This window comes from Eschrichtius robustus, chromosome 10 (assembly GCF_028021215.1).
Source record: "Eschrichtius robustus isolate mEscRob2 chromosome 10, mEscRob2.pri, whole genome shotgun sequence".
In the NCBI taxonomy this organism is placed as follows: Eukaryota; Metazoa; Chordata; class Mammalia; order Artiodactyla; family Eschrichtiidae; genus Eschrichtius; species Eschrichtius robustus.
The window spans coordinates 26,252,596-26,266,108 of NC_090833.1; the positions used below are offsets into that span (position 1 = coordinate 26,252,596).

A 13,513-nucleotide genomic window follows, 5' to 3' on the forward strand; every position below is an offset into this window, starting at 1 on the left:
TTTACGGAAAAAGTTCATCAACTCTTGCGATAATACATTTAAAATAAATACTCCAGTTAGGGTAAGTTAAGAACAAGAAAGGGAAGATATACTCTTTCATGTAGGGTAGAATCATAATTAAATAAAACAAAGGAAAGTGGGCATAGAAGAGACCAAAAATGTTAAGCAGTTGGATGCGGGGGTAGCATTACAGGTGGTTCTCTCTCCCCCATCTACGTGTTCCACTTTTCTAAAACGACCTTACAGTTCTTTTATAAAAGAATAGGGCTTCCCTGGTGGCGCAGTGGTTGAGAATCTGCCTGCCAGTGCAGGGGACACGGGTTCGAGCCCTGGTCTGGGAAGATCCCACATGCCGCGGAGCAACTAGGCCCGTGAGCCACAATTGCTGAGCCTGCGCGTCTGGAGCCTGTGCTCCGCAACAAGAGAGGCCGCGATAGTGAGAGGCCCGCGCACCGCGATGAAGAGTGGCCCCCGCTTGCCGCAAACAGAGAAAGCCCTCGCACAGAAACGAAGACCCAACACAGCCAAAAATAAATAAATAAATAAATTTAAAAAAAAGAATAAACTGAACCTCATTTTAAACATTACTTTGGCGCGTTGTCTCTGTCTTGCACACAGTGGGTGTGGCTAAATTTGGCCCGGCCCCTCCCCCAGGTGTGCTGGGGGGGAGGGGGGGAGGAGGGAGGCCAGGCCCGTACCTTATGCTCGTCCCGAAGGTGGCTGTCCAGTTCCTCCGTGTGCTTGGTCTCATAGTAGCAGAGCTGGCATTTGTAAGGTTTCAGTTCATTGTGCTTTTCTATGTGTTGCTGGAGGCTCTCGTCACTGGAGCAGGTGAAGGTACACTTATCACAGCGGAAAACTACTCCCTGCAAGTATTTTGACAGTTTGGATCGGCATACTTCAATGGGGACAACGCGCTCTTCTGTGGAAACAAATTGAATATAAAGATGGGAATTTTTACGGATGGAAGGCAGACGTCCTCTCTCGGGAGTACAAAGAGAGACTCACCCATCCACTGTTGCTACTTCTCATGGCTCCGGGTCCGTGAACTGCACACACATGCCCACCGTCCCTCCTCCAACCCCCAAATCAACACAGTCCGCTGGGACACACAGGTGTTTCTAAGGCCGAAAGCTCTCTGTGTACTTAATACCCAGAATGACCTATAAATAGGGGTGGGCAGGCTGAAAGGTGTTGGCTGATTCCTGAACGGAGGTGATTAAAGGAAGAGAGAAGAACGGAATTTGTACCAACATGAATGATTATCAGCAGCAACCATCAACGCATCCTACTTCCTCAGCAAGTGGCATTTAGGCTGGACTTACACATGTCTTTAAGGGGGAAGGAAAATGACATTCTCGGAGCACCTGTGTGCCACCACTGCGTACCTCCCTAGCTACTCTATTAGGCCGGAGTTATTCCCATTTTTACAAATTAGTAAAGCAAGGAACTGAGCTTTTAAGTAACTCTCCATGGGTCACAAACTCTGTAATTGCCTAAACCGAGATCCCCATGCCCATCTACCAAACCGCAAGTCTGTTATTTCCCATCGTTTCCAATTCCATTCCTGTTTCCCCTTCCAAGATGTTCTCAAGGAGACTGTTTTCCTTTTCTTGAAACCAAGGGAATCTCTAATCTAAGTTCAAATCTGAAAACAAAGCATCCTGGACACTTTCATTCACTGAAACTCCAACTCCACCTCGGAAGAACTTAGGCAGATGAAATGGTTGCAGGCAGCCTTCCGGGGGAGAAAGGGGTGGCGTGGGAGATGTGGAGATGTGGAGGATTTGTGCCTTTACAGACAATCTGTAATCTGACTGTCACAAGGGAGAAAATAAAAGAGAGAGAGAGGATTTGGGTGCTTTTCCCATTCACATACCAAATGCTGTAGGGCTGGAAGTGTGTGTGCTTGTTTATTTTGTGCTCTCTCACCCTTGTGTTTAGCTGCTCAAGTTAAATTTCACACCAGTCTGCCCAGAGTTTCGGCACACGCGCCAGATATCCGTAACTGGGATAAAATTAAAATCTGTGCTATTTATGCAAGGATCAAATATAGCGTGTGCTTTCATGCTGTGTCTGAATTTCAGAAGACTCTGAAAGTTTACAGATGGACACACACAACATATATTATTTAGAAACAGCAATGTATTAGTAAGTCCGGAAAGCGTGCTGTATCCTCAGAGTCGCCGAGTGGCAACATTTCCAGAGCATCAGGATGTATGCGCTGAAGCCGCTCACCCTGGGAGCCCTCCCTTTGCTGCTGGCCTCTGTTTGGCCCCTGGGGAATTCTCCCACCTGAAGCCCTGTCTTCCTCTCAACCAGCACATTCTCAGTGCAGGGCAGTCCCTGCCTTGGGAGCCCTTGAATGCAGCGATTAATTGGCCAGCAAGAATCTGGGCAGAGGAAGCGTGGAAGGTGGTGTCTGCACCACACTCCCTGGAGCTCTAATGCATATGTTATTTTCCCTGTACAAAGAGTCAGTCGCTTATTTAGAAATATAAATATTTTTAAACCAAAGTAGAGCAGACAGCTAAGAAACATATGATTATAATGGAATCCACACATTTTCTTAGAATAGCAAATGCTGTAACAGTCTTCTAAACCATTCAGTTCCATGGTTTGGTGTAAATGGAGGGAAAAAATGCTCTGGCGTAAACTAATGAGCCTTAAGAAAGCCCAGGCTATGATGTTCTATTCCTCTAATCCAGGGTTTCTCAATAGTAGCACTACTGATGTTTTGATGCCAGATAATTCTTTGCTGTGGGAGGCTCTCCTGTGCAGCGTAGCACGTGTCTCATCCGCATCCCAGGCCCCTGCCCACCAATGCCAGCGGCGCCTCCTCCTCCCCAGTCACGACGACAGAAAATGCCTCCAGACAGCTGCACCCTGAGGAAGCAAGATGGACCCCGACTGAGACGCCACTCCAAGTCAAGTGCCAACTATTCAGTCCAGCTGCCCTGGGTTAGACAGGCGTGGCCATGAGCTACGAGCAAGCTGGCGCCCACGGCAAGAGATGGGGGGCAGGCTGAAGCGAGGGGACCGGGTTCCACACCCTACAGCTCAGGGGTTCATGGGAAGTGTTGACACCAACTTTTCTGGCACCTTCCTTGAGACTTGCACCCTCCCCCCGCCCCATGCTCTCTGTGTTTGTTCCTGATTTATTATTTTGTCATTTCTACTGCTTCCCCTTTCCTTCTTTGGCTCTGGCCTGTCCCGTCTGCCCCGGTTCTGTCGACCTCCGTGGAGGTGGAGAACAGCTGGCTATAATTTTCCACATAACGACACCTCAACACCTTGAAGACAGTCATTCGGTCACCCTCCAGTCTTCCCTTCTCCACCAAAAATAATCGGTTCTTTCAAGCTTGTTTTTTTTTTTTTTTTAATAGGTCTCCTTTTCAACTCCTCCACCACTTTGGTTAGTCTTCTTTGCAGTTTCCTATTTCACTCTGTGTGTCTAAATGCATTTTGCACAAAGTCAGGAGCACCCAGAATAATACCTTGGAGGTGAAATAATAACAATGAATGGGAACGGCTGCTCCCATTTATTAAGGGCTCACTATGTTTCAAGCATGGTTAGGTGTTCGACCCTCTCAGCTACTTTTTATTCTCACAACGCCCTGCAAAGTCAGTTTGATTATCTTCAGTGAAAGCCGAGAACGGACCAGTTAAGCTACTTCCTCGAAGTCGCTCCTCTAGGTCAGCACAAAGTTGTGACCTGGGAGCCTGGGTCCGCTGACCTTCACCTGCACCCTCCTCTGTTCCTCCTGAAAAGAACTCTCAGGGCACATCCAGTCTGTACACCATGCACTGCTAAGCCTTTTATTCCTAATAGTTCAAAATCACAAAAGCTATCGGTGTCTAAGGCAACCATCTCTATCTGAATTTCTTTCAAATATCTTCTGGATTTCAGAGAAGGTCATTTCCCTGCTGACTTATTCTGAAAGGTAAGACTTCCCATTTCCAAACTAAGACATTAACTACAGTATGTCCCAAGTCTCTTAGTTATATGGACGTTAATTTTAGAAAAAAGTTACCTTTCTTCCCCTTTCTACAAACATGGCTAACATGACCAAGATATAAAACAAGACAGACTCTAAAAGGCAGGTGAAGGACCGATAGCGTTTTCTCAATAAGGTTATTCATGGTGGAGGCCAGTGAAGGTCATAAAGTGGGAGACTGGAATGTGTCCAGGTAGGGCCTGAGCCCTGTCTTGGCTACAGAAGCTCAGCGTTTGGGGCTTTTTCTACAGGGGCAGCGACAACTGTGGGTGTTTTCTTGACTTCACACCTCTCGAAATTACCTTGGGTAAGAAATCAAGGCCTGAATCACTCTCATTGTGACTGAGCTTCCAGCTCTGGTTGCAAAAATATTATGACTTCACCAGTTTGACTACACGATAGATCGTGTCTCTCATCTCCTCATACTCAAAAGATGGCTTAGCACTGCAGCTGGACAGAAAAGCCAAGAGGCTCCAGCCCGGAGCAACGCCACACTGCAGCACGTGGGTGCTAAGGTTCACCAAGAGCCCAGAAGTGTGTGCCGGGTGGAAAAATCTGCAAAATCTCAACTACCAAGGGGGGTGAGGGGGGTCACTTCTGCTCAAAACAGTGAAAAACCACATCACTGTGGAGCCCAGAATCACCAAGTAAAAATTCTTCCTGAAAGGCAGACCACAACACACATGGGTTTCCTCCCCAAAACGTGCCAGGCCTACATGAAGCTGGGGGAGATTCGGAAGTCATTCACTCCAACAAACTCTGAATGCAGATTACCATGGTAGAGGGCCGAGACCCTCTCTGGGCCAAACCAAAGACCCACCTGTTACTCTCTCTCAGCCAAACAACTGACAAAGGCTGAGTACTAGAAAGCCACCATCCCCAAATATAAGCATAAATAGACACACATAAACATAAGCACAACAGCTCCTGTAAGAAGTTTTGACTTTAGCCAGGCTACCACCCTCAAGCCAGACAGAGCTGGGAACTGCACCCCTAATTCTAATAGGCCAAAGTAAGTGATGGGGATGAAGGGAACATGTAACCTCACTGAATAAAATGAAAGACTATCAATCTCACCGTAGATTTTTTTTTTTTCTCAAGAAAAATGATACTGACCAGATAAATTAGGGGAGATTAGTTCAGTTCCAAAAAGATACCCACCTGCAGGGTTCAGTTGTACTCAGCATTTGTGTACGTATTGAGGTTACAGGCTGGGAAACAGAGAGGTTAATATGCCAACTGGAGACCAGTCTTGGTGATTACACAGCTCCATAATTATAATGTAAATATTTGACAGAACTGTTTCATGCCTATAATTCAATCTGTGCCCAGCTTTTTATACCCAGGTTTGCTGTAGGTATACAAGGGACGTCTAGGCAAAGCGATGCATGAGGCATTGTGCTTCCAATGGTGACGAGAGCTCAGTGGAGGGACCTCCCTGGTGGTGCAGTGGTTAAGAATCCGCCTGCCAGTGCAGGGGACACAGCTTCGAGCCCTGCTCTGGGAAGATCCCACATGCCGCGGAGCAGCTAAGCCCGTACACCACAACTACTGAGGCTGCGCTCTAGAGCCCGCGAGCCACGACTACTGAAGCCCGCGCGCATCTACAGACCGTGCTCCGCCAACAAGAGAAGCCACCGCAATGAGAAGCCCATGCACCACAATGAAGAGTAGCCCCGGCTCACTGCAACTAGAGAAGCCCGTGCACAGCAACAAAGACCCAATGCAGCCAAAAATAAATAAACTTATTTTTAAAAAAAAGAGGTCAGTGGAAACATACTCCTGAAACTGTTTACTCCTTTGTTCGCTGTCTCTCCTGCCACTAAAGCTCAAGCTCCTTCAGTGCCCAAACCTGGCCTGACTCTTCCTGGCTGTATTCCTAGAGCTTAAAGCAATACTAGCACAGGATGGGTGTTCATAAGTGTCTGTGGCATGAATGAAAACCCACCAAACTTCCCACCCCCAACTTTCTCCCTGAAACAGAAGTCTCAGGGCTTAATTTTTCTCCAGTTAAATTGGTCCAATCATGGTCAACCTTACCAAATGTTGATCTGACCTAAGTTCACAGTTCCTCCAAGAGATGGGTCTATAATCCTTGGCTTCAATCTTTGCTAAATTAGAATTCACAGGTATCTCACCAGCACCCCAGCTTCCCATCTACCTACGGAGTAACGTTCTACCCCTATGCTGGTACCCAAGCCCTCCTTAATTTGGCCGGAATATACTTTCCTAGGCTTGTCTCCTATTCTCTTCAGAACAGTCTAATTAATACCACTCTGTAAACACGTCTTGCTTCCACTCACCTGACTGGTTTGTTAAAATTCTCCTTCCACTCTGTAGTGAGTCAAATGGTGCTCCCAGAAACTTATGTCCACCTGGCCCCTCAGAATGTGACCTTATTGGGACATGAGGTCTTTGCATGTTAGTCAAGACAAGGTCCAGATGAGATCATATTGGATTAGAGTGGGTCCTAAATCCACTGCTCTCATAAGAAGAGGAAAGGGCACACCGACACACACACACACACACACACACACACACACACACAAACACACACACACACACACACACACACACAGAGAGAAGAAGGCCATGTGCAGATGAGGCAGAGACTGGAGTGATGCAGCCACAAGGCAAGGGATGCCCAGGAAAGTCGGGAGCCAGCAGAAGCTGGGAAGAGCCAAGGAAGGATTCTCTCCTAGTGACTTCAGGAGGGGCCCAGCCCTATGAACATGTGGATTTCAGACTTCCAGGCTCCAAAATGGAAAGAGAATACACTTTTGTTAAGTCCCCCAGATAACGAATACACCCACCTCAAGTCTTCTCTGCCTGTTGAAATGTTATCGTGGATCAGTTTGAAAGCTACCCCCTCTACCACGTTTTTCTACCCCAAACAGAAATACATCTGCCACTAGGAATCTCCTAGATAGTGATCACTCACCATCTTATATGTACTTATGCACATGCCTCATCTCCTTGAAGAGGGCAGACTGGGTCTCGGGTACCCCATCTTAACCCAAAGAACGCAGCACGGCGTGGCATGGAACAAGCAAATAATGAATGTTTGCTGAATGCATGGACAAACAGTATGCTCTCTTTTGCCACAGCCAACGCAATTCCATGGTTATTTCTCATTCAGATTTCCCAGGAGTGAAACGGATTCTCTTTCCCTTCCTCCCTATGTAAATATAGCAATTTGTCTGGACAAAAAGCTAAGGAGACTCCAGTCTTGCGAACAGCAGCTCAGTCTCAGGGCCAGTTCAAAAGTTGTTTTTCTTGCCTCTCATTCCACGTATTTTAATTAACTAAGGTCTCAGAAAGATCTCGTACTGCAGGCCCTAGAGACCAAAGATGTTTATTCACCCACAGAGTAGGGAAAGCACAGGTGGAGAAAGAGCCACGTCACTTTGAGATCAGCCCCAACTCGAAATTGCCAGGCAGACACCCAACCCTGTCTCCTGACTTGTCGAGACCAGCTTCCCACTGAGCTGCCATTTTGAGTTGAGATGGCCACCAAAGCCAGGCCAGGATGCAGATGGCAGATACGCTGTCCCGAAGCACCCTGCCCCCTGCGGCTCAGTGGTCCTCGTCTCTGACCTCCAGCCTCCAGACCACGCCATCCTCAGACCCAAATGCCACAGCCACTAGAATGCTCAACAGAGTGACACCAGTCACCTCCCCGAGGATGAGACAGTGACGCCTGGTGGGTAAAGGCAGGGGCTGGGGGTCAGACGAGCCTGGGCTCAGATCCCAGCTGGGTTGCTTATTAGTCATTTGACCTTAGGTAAGATGCTCAGTCTTTCTGAACCTGTTTTTTCTGTTGTTGTCAGGGATAACAGTAATACCTACCACTTAGGGTTTTGTGAAAATTCCATAAAATGACTCATTGGAAAGCACTTGGCACAGCACCTGGTACCTAATAAGCTCTCAGTAATAGTAACCATTGCTGTTGCCATGGATGTTGTCATTATTACCACCAATCCTCAAATGCTCATGTTCATTCCAGATGGTGTGCTTTCTGACCCCAATGAGGACAATATCTATATACTCTGATGCCTCTTTTAAAATAAATCATCTCTATAAATAAAGAGAAGAGCCTGTAAGTAACCAGTGACAGGCAATATGATGGATGGGTCATGGGGTCAGAGGACTGCGTTGACACACAGCTTCCCTGCTCACCGGTTGGGTGACTTTGGTTAAACTGCTTCAGCCCTCGTGGGCCCAGGGGACTCACCACTGGATTCAGGGTGGGGACAGCATGCACTACATCCTCCACGGTCCCCTCAGGAGAACCCGGTGGAGAAACTCCTTTCAGGTTCCAGCATCTCAGATTCCTGAACAAAATTTCAAAAGTCTAACAAACACTCTAAATCCAGTTGATTCCGTTTTTGTCTCTCCTACCGTGGGCCGCAGTCCCAGGGCCAAGACTGCAGCCCACTGCTACCAAACGCACAGCACCTCGTGGCAGACACCGAGTACCCAAACTCTAGGTGAGCTTTTTCATACTTCACGTGAACTTTCAACTGCTTTCTCCTTATTCTGCATTTGCCCCAATCTTCTCATTTGTTTTTAATCCTACAGTTCTGCACGACTATTTTTAAGATACCTTAAATCCTCTGTGAAACGATCGTAAATAACTACACTAAATCAAAGAAAAAGTTTTTTCCAGCTTCAAGCTTCACATACATAAAACAGGACTACGGGTCATAGTACTGTCCCTCCCAGTGTGGCTGGACGATGAAGTAAGCGTGTGTGAGAAGCACCAGGTCAGGCGTGGCATGCTCCAGGCATTAAGCGTTTCTCTCTCTCTGCCTCCGTTTCTTGAACTCTCAGCTCAGGGAAGGAAAGTCATCAAGCGCACTAGGCATCAAGGCTCTGATCCCACCAGGCAGCAACATGGAAAAGAGAGAGAATCCACCGCCAAAGTGGGGTCTCACCGATGCTGTCTGCTCTACAGCAGCATGACTCCTGGCCTCGCCCCAAGCAGTGCGGGCACAGAGCCAGCGACACACACATGGGCCGGGGGACCGGAAGCCAGGTGACTGAGGTGGCACACCAGGAGGGACCACCAGGAGGGAGCACTCGGGCCAGGAATTCCTGCCTAAACGTTCCTGCGTGGTTTTCCCCAGCTTGCAGGCGGACGTCCTCGCCAGCCGGCATGTCACGTCTCATGAGCCTGCCCGGGGAGGAGGGGGACCTGAGGGTGCTGAAGGCTGAGTCTTCCATGGAGTTTGCAGCAGACGTGGGTGACACATCACAAAACGTGCCGGCCAAAGGCAGCGGCTCTGGGGAAATGCTGGAAACTTTGAAAATGCCCCCTCCCCCCGCCCCCCGCGATGCCCAGCATTTCAGAGTCACATCTCAGCAGGGCAGCAGAAGACACTTGTTGCTTTTGAGTCTTTTTCCGGTAGTTTCGGCAAATACCTAAAAGCTTTCCCAGGTTAGAGGTAAAGGAAGGAAGAGAGGAAGGAAGAGAGGCAGGAAAAGGAAGAAAAGAAGGGAGGGAGGGAGGCAGGGAGGCAGGGAGGAAGGAAGGAGAGATGGAAAGGTCAGTAGGTGGAAATAGCAAGAGAGACTGGCAACGGGTACTCGAGCCATCTTTTTCCATCCGCCTCTGGCTTGAATCTCTTCCGGATGAAGTAGGTTTTACATAAACATATTTTTCCTTCCAGCGCAGACGGGGCCTGTTGTTTAACTGTTTTGATTGGCCAGCAGTAAACTCCACTCAAAGAAAAAACAAAGAAGACCTAAAAGACGTACCCCAGCTTATCAGAGGGACCGACGTTTATGGACACCCAGGATGCACCCACATGGAACACACTGGACACTCAATACGCCACCTCAGGGGCATACTTGTCACCTCTTTTTAGGGAGGAGAGGGAGGTTAAACACAGGAGGCTTTAAAGCTAGAATTTAAACCCAAAGCCTATGGGTTTTCTAACGTATATCAGGCCACTTTCAGTTTTAAGAATTTTCTCTCTCCATCCAGTTCAAGGGAGATTCTGTGTTCTGCTTTGGAAATCATCATTTTGGTCTTCGTCCAAAGAACTGCTTACAGCCACAGAGCTCCTTGCCCTCACCCACCCACTCTGCTTCTCATTCACTCCTTCCTTAGCAAGGCTGTGAGAGCGGAGGATTCAGGATATGGGAAAAAAAAAAAAAAAAAAAATCCCTCTTAGGGGGAAGCCCCGCAGAACAGTTCACTGCGGAATCCATCACCTTCGCCTCCCTCCAGGTGAAGGAAATCCTCCCAGCTGGAAGATGTTTTTACCCTGTTGGCTGTCACTAGGGTGATCGCTGTGATTTCTTGAGGGGAGGTATGGTGAGGAGCAGGGGACCAGGCAAAGGTGCCGCTTCCACCTTGAGACGGCTTCCCTCTAACGCCACCCGAGCCACCTTCCCCCGCCCCGCACAAGAAAACCGAGCTTGGAAGGTTACCTCGGTGCAGCACGATGTGGTCAATCATGTTGCGTTTGTATTTGGTGTGATAGAGGCAGAGAGGGCAGCGAAGATCTTTGGGGCCCTCCTCGGGGACCGCCGAATGCCCGGCTTCCACGTGCATAGTAAAAGCAGATCTGGGAGGGAGGGGGGAGAGAGGCGATGAGTGTAACCGAGGAGCATCTCACTCACACCCCCTGCCAGCAACCCTACTACAGAGACACTCCACCCGGGGGCCAAAACTACAGTGGTTCATCATGTCTGCTGACCACAAGTTCCCTGGTCACTCGTGCCATAACTAAGCACTGTCATGCAGTGGTGACTTCTTTTTGGAAATTTTGCTACCTGGCTGGGCTCAGGCAGGGCTGAGTTTGAAAAGAAAGAAATAGACTCCTAATTTTATTCTTGAAAATTAGAAGTTGCCTGTTAAAGCTACAAAACAAAATCCCTACGAGAATATATTTCTCATCAAGCTCAGAAGGAGAGGGACTGTTTTGAAGCTGGGAAGATTTATCAGCTGCCTCGGTGACTCTTCCCGGGGAACAGGGGAGGGCAGGTTTGTTAGGAAGTCAGGACGGTTGATGACCACGTAAAGGAAACTCAGAGCTGTTGTACCAGCTCGAAGGCGGAGGGTACCACTGCCTCCCCACTCCATCCTTTTCAAAACTTCAAAATTTACAAAGCCTTAAATGTCTCATAAAAATGGATGAAACCAAGAGTTTAATGGGCAAGGTCCCCTTCTTATTAACCCGAGTGCCTCTCTCCGGGGAAACATGTACACCTGTCAGTGGGCCCTTGTTATCTGGGTCCTTTTCGCCTTCTCTCACTTCTAAGGTCACATACATATTTATCTAAAAAACAACTGAACCACATTAATAGTCAGAGATGTAACACATTTTCCATTAAATCCCAGCAACTAAAATGTTGGTGGAAAAGAGACTTGTTTTTCTATCAGTTCATGTTTTTTGGGGGGCATGAAGCCTACTCGCCAGCCTCTCTGTGTGGAGTGTGTATTGAAATACTGGAGTGACCTAAAGCCCAGGCCCTGACGCAGCAGGAGCAGATAATAGCTTTATATCTGGACTATAGCATTTAATATTATTATAAAAGCTTTCTATCTATGATACAATAACACTTATTAGTGTTTCCTTTGTGCCAAGCACTATGCTAAGTACTTTACGGCTTCATTTACGGTTCTTTTACTCCTCACAAGTGCCCTACGAGGTAGGTACTATTATTGTCTTTTTTTTTTTTTTTTTACAGATAAGGAAACAGAGACACAGAGAGGCTTAGTAACTTGTCCAAAGTCACACAGCCAGTTAAGTGGCAAAGCTGGAGTTCAAACCCAGGTAGTCAGGCTCCATATTCTACACTCGTAACCATGAACCTAAACAGTATCTCCCAGGATGAGATGAAATCACAGGAGTTTAGATTAAATGATAGGAAGCATTCCAATCTTTGTCATACACAGGAGCAAAGGTGACTCTGGATTATCTTTTTTCCTAGATGGGAACAATCTCTCTGTGATTGTTCAAGTTTAGTCTTCCCAGTGTGGAGTCTTGGTTCTCTGGGTGTCTTTCAAGAATATGATCTTAAGAAATAAGAATTCTCTACAAGGGTAGCAGGGGCGTCACTACTGCTGATGTTCTCTCTTGACTTTGACTTTGCTTCCAAGAAGACATTTTTTTTCCCCCAAAGACAAATAAAATAAAAGGTGAGAGTGAGGGGGTGGTTTTCCAAAGGGCAAACACTCATTGTTTCACATACTGGCTCAGGGAAATCCTCTGCCATGATCTCACACTCCTTGGGCGCCCATTTGCTCTGATTTTTAAACTCATTTGTTCTGATATAGCTCTTCATCTCTTCCCCAAACCCCCAAAACAGTCTTCTGGAACTAGCCTCCTCTTGTGAAGACTGGACCCAACAACCCCTTCTTCATCCCACAGGCAGGGCCTCCCATGAGCTCCAGATAGGAGAGTGAAAGGGAAGAGTACAGTGAGGGGTGAGGCGGGTGCAGCCACCTTGCTTTTCAGGGCTGTTCTTCATGCCACTTACTTAAAGCCTGTGTAAAAGGAGCAGTCTTTGCACTTGAAGAGCTTCTTCCCACCGTGCTTGTCCCTGTAGTGGCGCCTGATGCTCTGGATGTAGCCAGAGGAGAATTCACAGAATTCGCAGTGAAGAACGGCTTCCGTCTTCTGCTCAGTGACCCCCGCAGCTCCAGAAAGAGGCACGGGGCTCACACGGCTGTTGTTTCTCGCCAGAGCAGCGGATTGATAGTGGTTCAACTGCTGCTGAACATCTGGAGGCTCGGAGTAGGATGAATCTGTGGACAGACGGGGGAAGATGACACCAGACACAAAGAACACAGTGGAGGTTTGACACTTGAAAACCCCCAACATTAGTTTTGACTATTTTTTTTAAAGGGGTTGACTATGATCCCAGCTTTCATCTTCATTTACATTCTACAACGCATCTCTGGGGAAAGGCAGGTAGGGAGGAAGCGTCACTTCTTTTAATCTGACTTTGAGGGTTCACAGCATTTAAAAATAAAATTCTGAGGTTAAAGGTTTCAAAGTGAAGGAAGAAAGTAAACTGTTTTTTTAAAGGAAATTGCAGCGTGGCAACAGGCTGCCACAGAATACCCATCCTTGTAGGTGAGATAAATAAACCCGCACAATGTACACGGGCATCCACATGAGAAAGGAAAGTAGAAGATGCGATATCTCCTCCTTTGCAGCCCAGAATTATTCAAGCCAACCGGGGGTTGGGGGGGGGGGAATTCTTTAACAGAAATGCTCAAGCACATGGCACTCACAAATATAAAAATGTTTTATGCCTTCACTGTCAAGTGATTTAAATTTTAAAATATAAAAATCCAATAGTGTTCTCCAGGAATGGATGTTTAAAGCTTAGTCAGCATTAAGATGGAGATTTATTCGTAAATCTCATTAAAATGAAATTCCAAACAAGTTTCCCTGAAAGGTATTTGAAAGTTTGCAATTCGGAGGAAAATGCTGGAAGTGACAGGCACAAATCTTAAGCCTGTGACGCTCCAATGTCATGTGGTGGGGAAATCT

At 47.4% G+C, this 13,513-nt stretch overlaps 1 protein-coding gene across 6 annotated transcripts in view; it reads right to left on the reverse strand.

Annotated features, from left to right (window-relative positions):
* Window positions 1-13,513, reverse strand: part of ZNF462 (zinc finger protein 462) — a 142,094-nt gene that overhangs the window by 23,263 nt on the left and 105,318 nt on the right. For all 6 annotated transcript variants that reach the window (XM_068552045.1, XM_068552047.1, XM_068552046.1 and 3 more), the window contains exons 8-10: window positions 12,492-12,759; window positions 10,437-10,573; window positions 699-922 (exon numbers count right to left, since the gene is read on the reverse strand). In XM_068552045.1, coding sequence (XP_068408146.1) covers window positions 699-922; window positions 10,437-10,573; window positions 12,492-12,759 — 629 coding nt within the window. The remainder of the gene's footprint in view (window positions 1-698; window positions 923-10,436; window positions 10,574-12,491; window positions 12,760-13,513) is intronic.